Source organism: Canis aureus, chromosome 1, assembly GCF_053574225.1.
Source record: "Canis aureus isolate CA01 chromosome 1, VMU_Caureus_v.1.0, whole genome shotgun sequence".
Classification (NCBI taxonomy): Eukaryota; Metazoa; Chordata; class Mammalia; order Carnivora; family Canidae; genus Canis; species Canis aureus.
The window spans coordinates 82866110-82882484 of NC_135611.1; the positions used below are offsets into that span (position 1 = coordinate 82866110).

Below are 16375 nucleotides of genomic sequence, written 5' to 3' on the forward strand. Positions count from 1 at the left end.
TGGTCACATAACATATAATAAGAGCCAAGGTGCAAAAGGAGACCACAAAAACAGCTGGAATATGAAATCTGATGGGCAAATATAGTTTGAAATAGGCAAAATGTGAAATCAAGATAGTCAAGACATTTATCCTTGCTCCATGAAAGAAATACCACCTCCTATAACTTTACAAAATACATTAGAATTTGCTTATCTTTCTAATTTTAGTACTTTTATTGCTTATGTTTTGGTCTATTTTTGCTTCCCAGAAAATTCACATTTTACCCTTAAATCACTTACTCTAAATGTTAACACTTAACTCTAAATGTCACACTTCTTGAGTGTGATTTCTTTATTATATTTTATTTTCCAGTAACATATGCCCCATTTCATAGTGGAAGATAATGGGAGAATGCTATTCAAGTTCCTAAAACCTCTGTTTTGTAGTTACAGATACTATAGAAAATATATTATTTCCAGGTAGGGCAGAGAGAACCCATTACAGCCATCAGATAAATTATAATTCATGTATAACATTTAAGAATTCAAGGAAATTCATTAGGTAAAGCCAATAAAAAGTCTACTTAATCCTGGCATAGCCTGACCTCTTGCAACCTCATGAGTGTTTGATGAAGCCTTGGCTTCACCAGGCTGCTTATTAGAAATGTAATTCTCAGGCCCTACCTAGATCTGTGAATTTGCATTTTGCAAATCTCCCATGGGATTTGTGTGCACATTAAAGTTTTAGAAGGAGGAGTTGACCAATAATAGAGAAACTCCATAAATAGAAATAACTCCATCAATCTTTAATTTACATTGGGTTTCCTTTCAAAGATCTACAGATCCAAATGCTAATTATTTTAAATATCTTGACTAAATTTGCATTAAGATACATTCTTGGAATCTGGTGGCCTCTCTATATTTCATTTTACATCCAATCCAGTGGTTCTGTATGATACAGACTGTCCCTTTCCTCCTATCCACAGAAAAGCAGGTATACATGGGGAGAAAGAGATCAGTGATTTGAATTAGAGAATTATGTGGAAGACTGACAAAGACAGTTTTTTTGTTTTTGTTTTTTTTTATGGTGGGGATCTCAACTCACTGTCAGCACATTGCTTTCTTCTCAAGGGTTGTCTTAGGCTTCAACCAGTGGAGCCATTTCTGCAAAGGAAAACTCCCAAAGTTGGGGGTTTCTGAATCTCATGCCAAATGAGTTAGATTAACTAGGAATTTCTTTGCCTTTGAGCTTCTTTCTTCTACCACTGTCTCCTACCATCATCTCCATATTTGTAATATTGAGAAGCCAAGGAGAGGCCACATCCTATGCAACTGGAAAGATGGTTGCTGAGGGTATCCCCTGCCAGATTGCCAACAACTGGAGGAAAAGATGCCTGTACTTTCCTAAACTTGGGTTTCATGAAGATAAGTGACCTCTCCTTTGTCTCAAGGGAGCATTTCTTTGTCTCAAAAGGGAGCATCTCTCACCACGACCCTGTTTGCATGGGAGTGAGCCTACTTAATGGGTATCAGTGGTGACAACAGTGATGACAAATTCCTGTTGAAAAAATTAAGTTGTGTGGGAGAAAAGAAAAAAAAAAGGCTATTTAAATTCTTTAGGCAACAAAGAAAGGTGGCATACCCAAACTGCATCCCAGACATCCTTCTTCACAAGGCACGCACTCTTCATAGTCTGGGTCTTGGATTTGACCTATACAAGAGGAATGAGAAACAATTCATTTTTGCTAAGTGGAGACACATTCATTGCTATGAAACTATATTGGTATGCAGCTTATTTTCTTCCCTTTCCCTTTTCTCAGAGACAACAAATTTTAATTATTTTAGCTGTTTCTTGTAGTTTTTACCCCTGAATCTCTAAATAACATGTTTATGATGCTACCTCTTGATTTTATTCTTATGCATTATCTGTAGTGGTCAAGATTAGCTTTGTTTCACCATAATCCCAACAAACACAGACATACTTTTCATCCTCCCAAATTATAAATTTTGCTAGATTAATATTCAGTATTTATGTTGTAATGATTATACTATTATTATTCATATTCTGATGACATTGGGGCTTTTATAGACTTTATTGTTTTCTCTTGCGCTACTATTTTCTGGCATCTTTGTTTTCTCAATATCTGTTCTTAATTCATCCTCAACTATATCACAAGTAGAAATCTTGCAGCTATTGCATTAGTATCTTATTTACTGTCATCCTGAGGATTCCTTTCATCCCTCTCCTCCTTTGGATGTCTCATTTTCGGGACTTTATGTTTGCTAATTTCTTGTTCTGATTTTTGGTGGAACATATCCTCTACAAGTAATTTTCCCAAGAAAGGATACATGGGAGTTAAAGTTTTGGAAAGCTTACATGATTGAAAATATTTCTACCCTCACACATGACTCATGGCTTGACTGAATTTAGGATTAAAAAGAAAAATAATTTCTTTTCTCAAAAGTTTGAAGTTTTTGTTCCATTTTTATATTTTAGTTTCCAGTATTGTTGAGAAGTTCAATGTCACTCTGATAGCCAATCCCTCTGGTATAACCTGCTATTTCCTGCTACAGGAAGTAGGAGTTTCTAAGATTTTCCTTTTGCAGAAAAAAAATCTATTTTCCAAATTCTTACAGTGATATGTCTTGATGTGTGTCTTTTAAAAATCCATTATGCTGGCATGCAGAAGGCTTGTTCAATGTGGAAATTCATGCCTTTCAGTTCTGGGGAAATTTTCTGGATTATTTCTTTGTTAATGTTCTCTATTCTGCTTTTGCTGTTCACTCTTTGAAAAACCTACATCATTTGAATTCCTGGGCTGACTCTTAATTTTTTTCCCTCTTCTTCATTTTCTACTTTTTCTTTTGGTTCTACTATCTCAGTCATTTTTAAGTTTTTATCTTTCTACCCCTTCTTCATTTCCATTCTTCTGTAATTGTTTTTTTAATTTTTGAAAAATTTTTTAAAAAATTTTATGTATTTGGGAGAGAGAGAGAACAAGTAGGGGCTGAGGGGCAGGGGAGAGGGAAAGAGAAAGAGAGAGAGAGAGAGAGAGAGAGAGAAGCACACTCCCTGCTGAGCAGAAAGCCCAATATGAGGCTTAATCCCTGGACCCAGGAATCATGACCTGAGCTGAAGGCAGATGCTTAACTAACTAAGCCACTCAGGTGGCCTCTATAATAGTTTTTACATATTTATTTATTTATTTATTTATTTATTTATTTATTTGAGACAGCAAGAGAAAGAGAGAGAAAGAGAGAGAGAGAGAGAAGGAGAGAGACCCAGAACGTGCACATGAGTTGGGGGAGGGCAGAAAGAGAGAATCCAGACTCCTAGCTGAGCACGGAACCTAACATGGGTTCAGTCTCATACCCATAAGATCTTGACCTGAGCCAAAACCAAGAGTCTGATGCTTAATTGACTGAGCCACCCAGGCGCCCCTGCTTTTCTTCTATATATATTTTTTAATGTTTTCAAGATCACATTTTTGTTTTCTAAATATTCTTTTTTAATGTATTTTTAAATTATGTGTTTCAGGTATACATCATAATTTGATATCTGTATATGCTGCAAAGTAATCATTCTGAAAAATCCAGTTACCATCCATCACCCTATAATTGGCCCTCTTCAGCCCTTTCTCCCATCACCATGCCTCCTTCTCTCAACCACCAGTCTGTTCTCTGTACTATGAGTTTGTTTTGTTTCTTAGATTCTATGTGTGAGTGAAATCATAATGGTATTTGTCTTTCTCCTGACTTATTCCCCTAGCATAATGCTCTCCTAGTCCATTCATATTGTGAATGGCAACATTTTATTCTTTTTTTTTTTAAGATTTTATTTATTTATTCATGAGAGACACACAGAGAGAAAGAGAGAGGCAGAGACACAGGCTGAGGGAGAACAGGCTCCATGAAGGGAGCCCGACATGGGGCTCCATCCCGGGTCTCCAGGATCACACCCTGGGCTGAAGGCGGTGCTAAAACACTGAGCCACGTGGGCTGCCCTTATTCTTTTTTTTCTTAAGGATCAACTTTATTCATTCACCTGTTGGTGAACATTTAGATTGTTTCAGTTTTTTGGCTTTTGTAAAAACTGGAGCGATGAACACAGGGATGCATATATGTTTTCAAATTAGTGTTCTCCTATTTTTCAGATAAAAACCCTGTAGTGGAGTAACTGGATCATATGATAGTTTTATTCTTAATTTTTTGAGGAATATCCCTATGTTTTCCATAGTGACTACATCAACTTACACTTCCACTAACAGTGTACGAGGTTTTCTTTTTTTCTGCATTCTCTCCAACACTTGTTATTTCTTGTCTTTTTGATAATAGCCATTCTAACAGTTATGAGGCGATATCTCATTGTGGTTTTGATTTATGTTTCTCTGAAAATTTAGTGACGCTGAACATCTTTTCATGTCCTCATTGGCCATCTGTCTGTTGTCTTTGGACAAGTATCTCCTCAGACTCTGCCCATTTTTAAATTGGTTTATTTGTTCTTTGTCTTGAGTTGTATTAGTTCCTTATATATTTTGAATATTAACCCTCTATTGGATGCATATGACTTGCAAATATCTTCTCCCATTCAGTAGATGGGCTTTTTGTTTTGATAATCATTTTCCTTTGCTGTGCAAAACCTTTTTAATTTGATGTAGTCCCATTTGCTTATTTTTGTTTCTTTTTCTCTTGCCTTTGGGGTGTGATTCGTAAAACCATTGTTAAGACTGATGTCAAAGAGCTTACTATTTACATCTTCCTCTAGGAATGCTATGGTTTCACGTCTTAAATTCAAGTCTTTAATCCATTTTGAGTTAAATTTTGTGTATAGTGTAATAAAGTGGTCCACATTCATTCTTTTGTTTGTAGCTCACAAGTTCTCTCAGCATCATCTATTAAAGCCTATCCTTTCTCCACTATGTTCTTGGCTCTTTTGTCATAAGTTAATTGTCCATATATGTGTGGGTTTATTTTGGGGCTCTCAATTCTGTTCTATAGATCTATATGTCGGTTTTTTGTGTGTGTCAGTACCATCTATTTTGATTACTATAGCTTTGTAATATAGTTCAAAAAAAAGGGTTATGATACTTCCAGTTTTTTTGTTCTTTCTTAAGATCACTCTGGCTATTCAGTATCTTTTGTGGTTCCATATAAGTTTTAAAATTATTTATTTAAGTTCTATGAAATCTGCCATTGAAATTTTGATAGGAATTATATTCAATCTATAGATTGCTTTGGGTAGTATGGACATTTTAATAGTATTAATTCTTCCAATTCATGAACACAGAATTTATGTCTTCGATTTATTTCATCACAGTCTTATAGTTTTCAGTGTACAGGTCTTTTCTCTTCTTGGTTGGATTTTTTTCCCTAGATATTTGATTCTGATTGATATAATTGTAACTGCACTTAAGTTTTCTTAATTTCTTTTTCTGATAGTTTGTTATTAATGTATAGAATGCCACAGATTTCTATGTATTGATTTTTTATCCTACAACTTGACTGAATTCATTTATTCTATCAGTTTCTTTTTATTGAATTTTTAGGGTTTTCTATATATAGTATCATGTAGTCTGCAAATAGTGACAGTTTTAGTTATTCATTTTTAATTTGAATGCCTTTTTTTTTTTTTCCTTGCATAACTGGTTGGAAATTTTTTGCTTTTAGCAGTTGGAATATGTCACACCACTCCTTTCTAGCCTGCCTATAAAGTTTCTGCTGAAAAATTTGCTAATAGGCTTATGAGTTTTCCCTTGTATATTAAATAGTTTTTCTGTACCTGCATTTGAGATTCTCTTTTTAATTTTTACCATTTTAATTGTATATCTTGGTGTGGTTTTCTTTGGCTTCATCGTATTTGGAACTCTCTGGGATTCTGGGGCCTAAATGTCTGTTTCCTCCCCCAGATTAAAGACATTTTTAGCCACAATTTCTTTGTATATTTTTTCTGTGTCTTGATGTGTCTCTCTCTTTTAAAAAAAATATTTTACTTATTTTAGAGAGAAAGAGAGTGCATGTGAGTAGGTGGAGGAGCAGAGGGGGAGGGAGAGGGAATCTGAAGCAGAGTCCACACTTAGCATGGAGCCTGATGTAGGGCTTGATCTCATGACCATGAGACCATGACCTGAGCCAAAACCAAGTGTTGAGTGCTTAACCAATTGAGTCACCCAGGTGCCCCTTGATGTGTCTCTTTTATCTTTTGTTGTAGAGGTGTTGTTTATCTATTTTTCATGTCCTTTTTTGGGGAAAATTATTCTTCATGTAGCTATAAAATTGTTGTATCTGTAGGAGGAGATGAGGTCAAAGTCTTTTTACACCACCACCTTGAATTCTTCTTATATCTTTCCATTAATTTAATAGATTGGATCAGCTTGATTGGTACAAATAAAACAAGTTGGACTATATGCCATGCAACTAGTTTTGACATCAAACTGGTAGATTTTATTTATTAAGAAAATAAGTTCTAAAAAAAATAAATAAGTTCTGCTTCTGGGAATGTGGAATTGGGTATATAAATGAACAGATTCTGTCTTTAAATCTGCCTTCTGAAATTATTGTTTTAAATTTTAAATCCTATGCAACATTAGTAAACATAAAGTAGAAAAAGGAATGAGTCTCTTAATTATTCTAGAAACATCTTGTAACTCTTTTTAGCACCAGACCAGGCATAATTCTTATACAGATCAGAGAAAGTCTTACATGGAAAAGAACAAAAACTATAAGCTTTGTTTTTTTAATCTCCCTTTTTCCATGTAAGATAAGGAATTGGGCAATAGCAATAACACATATGATTTGCAACATTTAATATTTTCCAGTAGCTTTAGGTAGGCTTATTTCATTGACTTTTCACAGCAACCATCTTGGTGCAATGCTCACCCTTTCACACACGAAGAAAAAAGGCATAGAGAAATTAGATTGATTTTGCATGGGTCTCATAACTAGTAACTGGAAAGGAGAAAATTGTTGGTCAGGACCTTCAGATTTTAATTTTATTTTCTCTCCACTATACCCTGCCCACAAACCCTTCATTCAATATTAATTCCTCTGTGATTAGCTGCATTCCTATGTCTCTTGAATGTGAAGAGACCCAGAGGATGATATGTGGAGGAAGAGAGAAGAAAAGCCATCACTGTCCCCACTGGACATACGGTCACATGAAGTCATCCCAGGTGCCAAAGTTAAAGCCAAGAGGTCAATTCAAATCTCCATCCAGGGGGCTAGCTCCTCATACTACCTCCTGGTATAAGACAATGGACCATAGCAGCCTTACCTTGTCCACACTGCAGCTTCTGGCAGGTATGGTTGGTGGGCACTACGAAGTAGCCACTCATGCATCGTATACAGATGTGTGCACTGTGGCAAAGCTCACAGTTGTCTGAGCAGGGTAGGCAGGTGTGCCCCTCGGCAGGGTAGTGGCCTGCTGGGCAGCTCTCCCAACATTCCCCCTGATATAAGAAGCGCTCCTGGCCCTGGTTGTCTGAACAGATAGAGAGGCAACAAAAACAAGTAAAATGTACAAAGTTAACTGTGAAGCTAATACAACCTAAGATATTTTATTAAAAAAAAAAAGATGTAACAAAGTGTTTTGGCTGCTAGGGGATCAGGAATATAAGAATGCATTTAACAAAAAGTAGAATATATATATATATATATATATATATATATATATATATATATGTAATATATATATATTATATATGTATATACGTACACACTTATGGTTGAAAAGTTTTCCTTGCAGGGAATAATTTTTGAATATTTTGTATCTGAGTGAGTAGAGACTACCATCTGGGATGTCACTGCAAAAGCAAAAACCACGCTCTGTGGATAAATATGAGTCAAAAAGTGTTTAGCTTTCCCAAGGGCTCCTTTAGGTATCTGTGGAAGCTCTCAGACTTGGGAGCTATAGAGACCCTATGAGAATAAACAAATGCTTACTAATAGAACCACTTTTGTAAGAGTGCAGTCTTTTAGATGATTTTGAATTCTGTTATCAAAATCACACGCTTGTATTAACTGTCCAAAAGTCTAAATTTTTGCATTGTTGCCAACTCCTACCATGACAGCATATCGAAGTGCTAGACCAAGCACACCTTTCTGACTCCTTAAATGGTTTTTTGAAGGTCCTGAGCTTCTGTCAGCATTGGAGACTACATGGAAATAATTAGCAATATGTTGAATATGAGACTATGGGAATTTGCTTTTGGAGGGAATAGAAAATTCTAACCAATTATAAACTCACAATTAATGAAAAAGGATTATAATCAGTTTATATGTACATAAAACAAGATTAACCAGATGTGTAACCCTCATCCTACTGCAGTTTTTGTTTGTGTTGAGTGTGTATCCATCTTCTCTGTATCAAGCCTCCCATACGCTCCTGCCTCTGCAGAATAGCTGACCTATGTTACCCAAAATAACTGGCACTAGTGTTCACTCGTGATATACCACATGAAGATTCAGAACCATTGACCTTCAAGGTGCAAGGCAGCTGCATCTGTGGATGAAGATATCACTAACCCCATGTTGCAAGTGTAGAATCTTAACATCAGTACAATAGATCGAACGACACAAAATCGCTGACAGTCAAGTATTTTTGTGTCCATAAACTTGGCACTCTCAAATTATCTAACTTGATATATGTCTGTAATTAAGCCCCTAGTTCAAATCCAATTTAAAATTTACACCCTTGGATTATGGGCTCTGAAGCTATCTCTTTCCTTTTTGTGATTTCAAACCAGAAAGTCTGCTGGTTTGTTCCCATGGGACAATGCAAGTAAAGAGGACTTCCAGAGGGTCATGCAAAAGAGTGTCTGCCCTCTCCAAGTCTGAGCTGGAAGAACATTAACCTTTAAGGGAAAGAGAGGGTATGGGAGGATGTAATGCACATTTGGAGATTCTACAGCCACAGGTTGATATGCAGCACAAACCCCTGCTCTGGTGGAACATGGAATCTTGGCACCACACAAGGGTCAACCTTCCAAGCCGTGTTCTTCTCAGATGCTTTATGAAACCCTAGCAAACCCCATTTCCACCAAGACCCATTCAGAAAAGATCCTATTTATCAGGGGACCAAACTTCTCAGATATAGGCAGGAAGATTTGAGGAGAACAGTGAGAAGCTACTCCCTTTTCCATTCAGCAGCTGCTGTCCATTCTCTATACCCCCATATATCACCTCAGGATCCAGAGGCTTAGAACAGCCCAGCATATACTGAGTATATACTGAGTTTTAAATGCAGATTTGTTGCATGAATGCATGAGTGGCTAAGGGCATTAATACTTAGCAATATTCCTTTTTTTCTAACATATCCAACTGGATCACCAATATAAAAATTAACAGTGATAGGTTCAGATATCAGAGGAAGTATTCTCAAATCCCACTTGTATTGTTCAGACATGGCTTTATTATTTGAACCACTTTGGGTATTACAATTTGGGTTTAAAAAACAGTTATGGATGGTCTTGGTATTTAAGATACATGACCGTTTAAAGGAGTTAACTTAGATACCTTGATCATGAGCGGCTTTGAGCTAGAGAGATTCACATGCCCACAGGAGCAAGTAGATACAAACAATAACAGTGATAGTAGTAGCAGTAGTAAGGGTAGTAGTGAATATTTATTGATTACTTCTTATGTCCCCAGCCCTGTTTAAATGCTTTATTATTTTATCTCATTTACCCTCATTTCATTTTCATAATCTTAAAAGCAGAGAAAACAAAACAGGATAAAACAAAAACAAACAAACAAAAAAACAAACCACCAAGGTTTTTCTTTGTAGTTCTCCAATTTTTAAATTTGGCTCAAGCGGTAAAAACGTCAAATAAAATATGAATCTGACCCACATGAGCTCAAAGTGGGGGACATACATATGAGGGGAGGTTGGAAAGGGATTCAAGGGTCAAACTGCAGAGGACATTTGAGATCATGGAATATAATCCAATGACAGCAGAACCTTGAATTGTTAAAGCTGAGACAAAAAAGTAATATTTTTGTATTGAAACAATTCCTTTGTTCCTACAGGAGGGCTCTGACAACTTCTAAAAGGCATAGCTCAGGGCTGAGGAGACCTTGACACAGCTTCTATTTTGATATTTCTCTTAAAGACTGAATGTGTCTCCCTTAACATCCTCGCTTTTCACTTTCGCCTCAACAAATCTTAGCTTTACTGACAGTCACATGTCTGACATCATGTCTGAATGACCTTTCTTTCTCCTTCTCCATAAAGACATCTCTTAGCTTCTCTCTCAACTCCTTAGGGGCAGTGAGTCTGTGCCTGCAATAATGTGAATTCGTTTCCTGACAAGAAGCAGAAATTTCAAGGTTATACACACTCTCCAGTGAACAGCTGTCTGATATCAACTCCTTGTCCCCAGAGTTGAAGCTTCTGAGTCAAACCAGTGGGGGAACAGGTTTGAAGAAAGGAAGAAGAGAACAGCCAGACTTCCTCACCTACTCCACAGGAAGTGCAGTTGGAAGGCTCATTTCCTTGGCATTCTTGGCAGGTATAATGGCATAGATGGCATTGGTTCTGAAATTCAAATTTCCCGGAGGGACATTTGAAAACACAGCGGCCTTTGTCAAGAATCCTAGAGGAAGAGCAGATTTCAGAGTTTGTAAGGGTGACTTTCTGGAATGGCTGTAAGTATTAGAACATGTGGTGTTCATGTTTCACTGCACAGACTTGATTTCGTTGTTCCAGAAACCAGGAGGATGTCTGGGACTGATCATCTTAGAACATGTGGACTATTAGTCACGTACCCATCCTTGGCCCAAGGTTTGGACCCAACAGCAGGCGTGCCAGAAACTGGCTCAAGATGCAGTCTTGATTCTGATTCCAAATAAACTAACCAGTGCCTGCAGGGATTAAACCCATATTGTGGGCCCTAGCCAAACATAGTTCACAGTCAGATGGAGGTCTTTAAGCTTTCAAGACACTAAATAGGACTCTGAATCCAGAGGCCTTGGAGAAAATATTCTTCCTTTGGTTATCAGCAGGTGCACACTTTACAAGGGAAATGTCAACATCAAGGGCTCTCAAAAGGATAGAATGAAGCACTGTCCTGTAGCTCGCAGCCCTACTTATAAACTTGCCCTGTGCATATGGCGAGTAACCTGTATACTCTGATTTTGAGCATCATTTTTGCAAGTGCTTCCTGATGTATAAAGTACCAACTTATTTAATCTCTCTTGCAAACACCCACAAGGACACCCCAGATGAGTTAGTGTGTGGGCTTCTAAAACCTTTGATTTTATACACATAAAATACGTATCATAATGTTACTGTTAACATGTTCATAGTTTTGCTTCTTTTCATCCTTGCAAAGTAGTCCCAAGAACAAATGTGAGTAAGTAAATCATACCCAAGAACTTTGCTCAGAAAAATACAAAATGTTTACCAAGTCTAAAAGTCCGATAGGTAATGCAGATAGATGAAGTGAGCTGTGGATCTCCACCTCCAGAGTTTCTAATTCAGCAAGTCTTTGGGGGAGAGAGCTGAGAATTTGTATTTTTTAAGTTCCTGGGTGATGCTCATGCTGCTGGTCGAGGGAACACATTTTGAGAACTGCTGTTCTGCCTTCTGCTCACTGATTGTATGGATTACTGTGGAATTTGCTAAATGAATTCCAAGTTAACACAGGTGGTGCCAAATTGGGTCTGTTCGAGTTTCCCTACAGTAGTAGTGATCATATCAGTTGTGAGGCTAACTGACCATGTAGCATACATATGTCCCCAAGGATGTCTCTTAGTGTCCAGGCCTGAGAGAGCAGAGGGCCTGTCAGCAAAGGTAGGGCTCCTTTCTCTCTCTACCACTTCTCTCCACCCAACCTGGATATCCCATGGAAAGTCAGATGTAGGCCTGAGGTGCACTGGCATGTCTGAATCCCATTGTTCAGAGCCAGCCCTGAACTGGGGATGGGCCATTTCAGTCACAGGGTTGGAGGAAGTTGGAACGGGAGCAAGGCATCCTGAAGAGTATGCTGCTTGCTATCTTCCATCTTGTCTCCACACCCTGAAAGTCTGTGTCATTTGCATCTGTTGGAAACAACGGGATTAAAGCCAACAACATAAGACAGACAGCCACCTCATTCTTGCATTCTCTGCCCTTCAGGTTCTGGTCACCACATCAAGCACCACTGGAGTGAACAATCCTTTTGGCCCACTGCAGAGCGTGGAGTCCCAGCCCTAAGGAGACACGTATGCACATCTGGTTGTCCATGTCAAAACAGATCCCCTGTGCCATGGTGCATAATGAGAAGGCTGTGCTCCCAGCCCAGACTTTTAGTTGATGGCACTAATGCCTACTGGGAATATCCCAGCCCCACCCTGGCTCCGGTTTCTGAGCTAGGAGATTTTTCAAGGAATCATTTGGATGTGACTAGTTAAAAAAACAAAAATCGCCCTTTAAAAAAAAACTGCGTAAAAGCTTTCTGAAGTCTCTAAACAAGGAAGCTACTAGATGCTCTGCTGGAAGGAAGAATGGGAATGTTTATTGGTGAGGGCTCCTTTTTTTCCCTCTAAATTCAGTTGAAAAGGGAATGAAAAGTAAATCATCACTTTTGCCTTTTATAGGAAGAGATGAATTTGTTTAGGGGGGATATCATTTCTCTTGGGAGAGGTGATCTAATACTCTCACTGATGGGAACCATTTAGAAGCATCCACAAAGTGGGGGTGGCAGACTGGGGGGTGAAGCCGATGGTGTAATACTTTTGTGTTTATATATGGATGGGGCTGCCTTTCTTACTTGAGTGCTTGATTTTAAGAAAATATCAAGCACATAATTGTGCTTTAAACCACCTCCCTTCATATCTACCCTAAGGAAAGCATAGGTGAAGTACATTGTTTTTTGTAAGAATGTGATTCTTTCTAGAGCTCAAGAAAGAGAAGGAACACAGTCATGCTTTGGTAAAGGCACTGAATTACATCATCCCCTGCATGCTTATCCCCCTCTAGGAAAATTGCTAAGGAATTTGAGAAATTTCAAGTGACTTGATTTCCACTGACACTAACATATCTTCTCTAGTGGAAGAGGATAGATGCTTTGCTCTGGGCTCCATGGGGTTGAGGACAATTTCCTATAAAGCCAACTCCAGCCATCTCTAGGATTGCTAGTCATCCAGTTGGGACTTCTGAGAAATTGGAAAAGCTAATCTCTGCAGGGGAGGCATGTCTTCCCCCAAGTTATGCATGCTCTTTGCCTTTTCATAAGCAATGAACCATTCCAGTTCCAACAGGGCTTATGGAAAGGAAGAAGTCAGCAATATCAAGTGCTAAAGAGCTGGACAGAGGTAATGTTCTCAACACTGGCACTAAATTTTCTAGACATCCCAGTGTGTGTGTGTGTGTGTGTGTGTGTGTGTGTGTGTGATACAAACTGGAACAGAAGAGATGGCAAGTCAGGATTATTGGATCCTCTGCTGATTGTTGGTTTGGCCTAAATAAGCCATCACAAGGCACAAAATTTAATGGCTTAGTACTTTAATATTAAAACAGAATGAAATCTGGCAAAAAGTCTTTTTCTCTCCTGACTTCATTGAAATAGATCAAATAAAACATTTGAGGGTGGGTCAGAACAGAGGTAGCTTCTAATGCTTTTAATCTAATGCTTTTAGTCATAGAGTTCACTGACTCTATGACTCCTTCAGGACTGGGTTGGGAAACCAGCTTGGGCCAGGAAGACCATGAGGACCACGAGGACCATGAGGATCATGGCATTGCAGGGCTATGCATGTTAGATAGAAGTGCCAAAGGAACCTCTTGCTTCCTCCAAGTTTTTAATTGTCTCTAAGGAGCTAAACCCAAGGATTTATGGAAATGTAAAGAGAGAACTAGAATACAAAGAGAAAGCTTCCTAAAGTTTGATTTTCTGTAAAACAAGTTCAGGGTTACATTATTTTTTAAAAATCTTATTAAGGAAAAAATTAAATATACACAAAATAAACACATATACAAGATACAACAGTACCCTGTTCCCTGTACTCATCTTTCAGCTGCAACAATTTCAGTATGTGGCCAATCTTATTTATATCCCCACCAATTTACTTCCCTCCCATATTATTTTGAAGTAAACCTATAAGTTAAATATGAACACTCTTTTCCTAGATAAAAACTCTTTTAGAGATGATTTTTTTTCTTATAGGACTAGAGATATTCAGAAGCTTAAGACTCAGAAGAAACTCGGACAAACCAACTGACCCGGTTATTCTGTCTCCTTATCCTTGCTTCAGATCCATTTATTGTCACTCTCTGTCCTGCTGTGTCCTTGAAATGTGCCCACTAGAAAATGCCTCCCCATGCTTACTTCCCTCACTTGTAAGTGGTGTTTCCCATTGGCCTCGTTAGTTTGAGACAGGGAAAATGCCAGCAGATCTGAAGGAGAGACAGATTGGGGGTATTTATTCCTCCTGGAGCTGCAACTCTGCTTTCTTCTTCAATGGTTCTGGAGTGGATGTGTCCCCTACAACTCCAGTTTCTATCAGGCATCCCCTCTTCTGGGTTGCAGTTTTTGCTTCAGGCCTAGGGTATTAAAGCTGTCCCACCTTTGCTTGTCCCTTAGTGCTTCGCCATATCTTGACCTTGACTTCCTAAGCTACCTATAAAAATTCATGGACCTTGCACCTAACTCAGAGCCAGACCTAAAGCAGGTGCAAGACCATCTGATTCCACTCAAGGAAAAGGATCTGATTCCACTCAAGAAAATGCTTTGGAAAATACTTAAGAAAAATACGTTGCTGCCCTTTTAATAGGTCAACACCAGCATCTTTCAAAATAGTTTTAATTCCTCATCTTCTCAACCCTGTTTTAGGGGTTGAGGGGAAGATGCAGATTAAAAAGTCAGAGGGCACTGAGGGAGGCACTTGATGGGATGAGCACTGGGTGTTATGCTATATGTTGGCAAATTGAACTCCAATAAAATAAATAAATAAATAGAAATGTAAAAGTCAGGTAGTTGCCATGATATGATGCCCTTTCTTGGACATATTTGCAAGTAATTTTCATCAAGGAAGAGAGATTAGTGAAACAGAGCACTCAGAGAAATGAGAAGAAAATTCTTCTTAGGAAATAAGATTTCCTTAGGAGGACACATGAGTTCAAGATCCATGAACATGCTTTTCTTTCTTTAAAAGGTAAATCATTAAATAAAAAAATAAAAAAATAAATAAATAAATAAATAAAAAATAAAAGGTAAATCATGAGCTGCTTAAGCCAGTTATACTTCTCCAATGGCCCAGGAACTATATCTCTGGTCTTTGTGTACCAATGGGCTTCAATTTTGTTAATGGCTGCTTATAGTAATAGAGGGTTTTTTTTCTCATTTTTGATGAGGCTGGGACAATCATGACTTCTGCAATATACACTGGATGATGGTAGCTGCCTTAGTAAACAAATGCTAATAAGTTCCCTTAGTTCAAAGATGTCCAAACATGCAGTAGAACTTTATTGTTGATATGGTGAGGAGTTAGGAGAAACAGGACTCATATTCAGAATGATGTTTGTAACTAAGAGTATGTTCTGAAGCTGCTTTGCAAATCCAATATTTAGAGGCATAGATATCTAAAAGAGACACTGGGAAAATGTTACCACAGCTGGCATGGCCAATTCTTAAGACTGTTCTTTGGTGTCCATCTCCCTTCCTCCCTCCATCTCTTCCTTTCTTCTTTCTCTTCCTGAGGGAGCTATTTGGAGAGCCAAGCCCATGATTTCAATTACACACTTTATCATTTCTTTTTTTTATTATTTTTATTTATTTATGATAGGCACACAGTGAGAGAGAGAGAGAGGCAGAGACACAGGCAGAGGGAGAAGCAGGCTCCATGCACTGGGAGCCCGACGTGGGATTCGATCCCGGATCTCCAGGATCGCACCCTGGGCCAAAGGCAGGTGCTAAACCACTGCACCACCCAGGGATCCCTCATTTCTTGAATTATTACTATGCATTGATCACTGTGGGGTAATGGGAACAGGGAGACAAATACAACCACAGTTCCTGCTCAGGATATTAGAGTCCTGAGGAAGAATTAGATGAAAAGAATGTTGTACAAAGCAGAGGCAGTGTCCATCCTAGAGATTCACCTGCCACTGAAGCAGCCTCATCATACTGGTCTTGAGAGAGACTGCTTCCTGTGTATGTAGCAGAGCAGTGATGGGGCTATTCATTCAAATATTCAGTCAGCCAGCAAATATTAAGTGCTCCAATCAGAGGAGTGTTGACTAAAAATGCAACAGGCCTCCAACTCTCTATGTTGATGAAATTCCCAGTGTAAAAAAAAAAATAGAAATTCCCAGTGTATTAGCAAATTCTCATTACTTTCAGATACTTGTTATTTCCCCATTCGTTCGGCTACCATTTATTGGATACCTACTATTTTCCTTGTGCTGTGATAGGCAATGGAA

The 16375-nt window shown here is 38.2% G+C and overlaps 1 protein-coding gene and 1 long non-coding RNA gene across 11 annotated transcripts in view; one reads left to right on the forward strand and one right to left on the reverse strand.

Annotated features, from left to right (window-relative positions):
- The window catches only part of LOC144318976 (uncharacterized), a 78648-nt gene extending 65112 nt beyond the window's left edge, over positions 1 to 13536 (forward strand). For 5 of the 8 annotated variants that reach the window (XR_013384924.1, XR_013384910.1, XR_013384916.1 and 2 more), the window contains 2 exons: positions 10239 to 10484; positions 12092 to 13536. This is a non-coding gene — a long non-coding RNA (uncharacterized LOC144318976). The remainder of the gene's footprint in view (positions 1 to 10238; positions 10485 to 12091) is intronic. The other 3 variants (XR_013384917.1, XR_013384923.1, XR_013384922.1) reach the window with 1 other exon arrangement.
- PCSK5 (proprotein convertase subtilisin/kexin type 5) overlaps positions 1 to 16375 on the reverse strand; it is a 458158-nt gene that overhangs the window by 91995 nt on the left and 349788 nt on the right. For all 3 annotated transcript variants that reach the window (XM_077906524.1, XM_077906513.1, XM_077906535.1), the window contains exons 22-24: positions 10432 to 10568; positions 7250 to 7456; positions 1622 to 1690 (exon numbers count right to left, since the gene is read on the reverse strand). In XM_077906524.1, coding sequence (XP_077762650.1) covers positions 1622 to 1690; positions 7250 to 7456; positions 10432 to 10568 — 413 coding nt within the window. The remainder of the gene's footprint in view (positions 1 to 1621; positions 1691 to 7249; positions 7457 to 10431; positions 10569 to 16375) is intronic.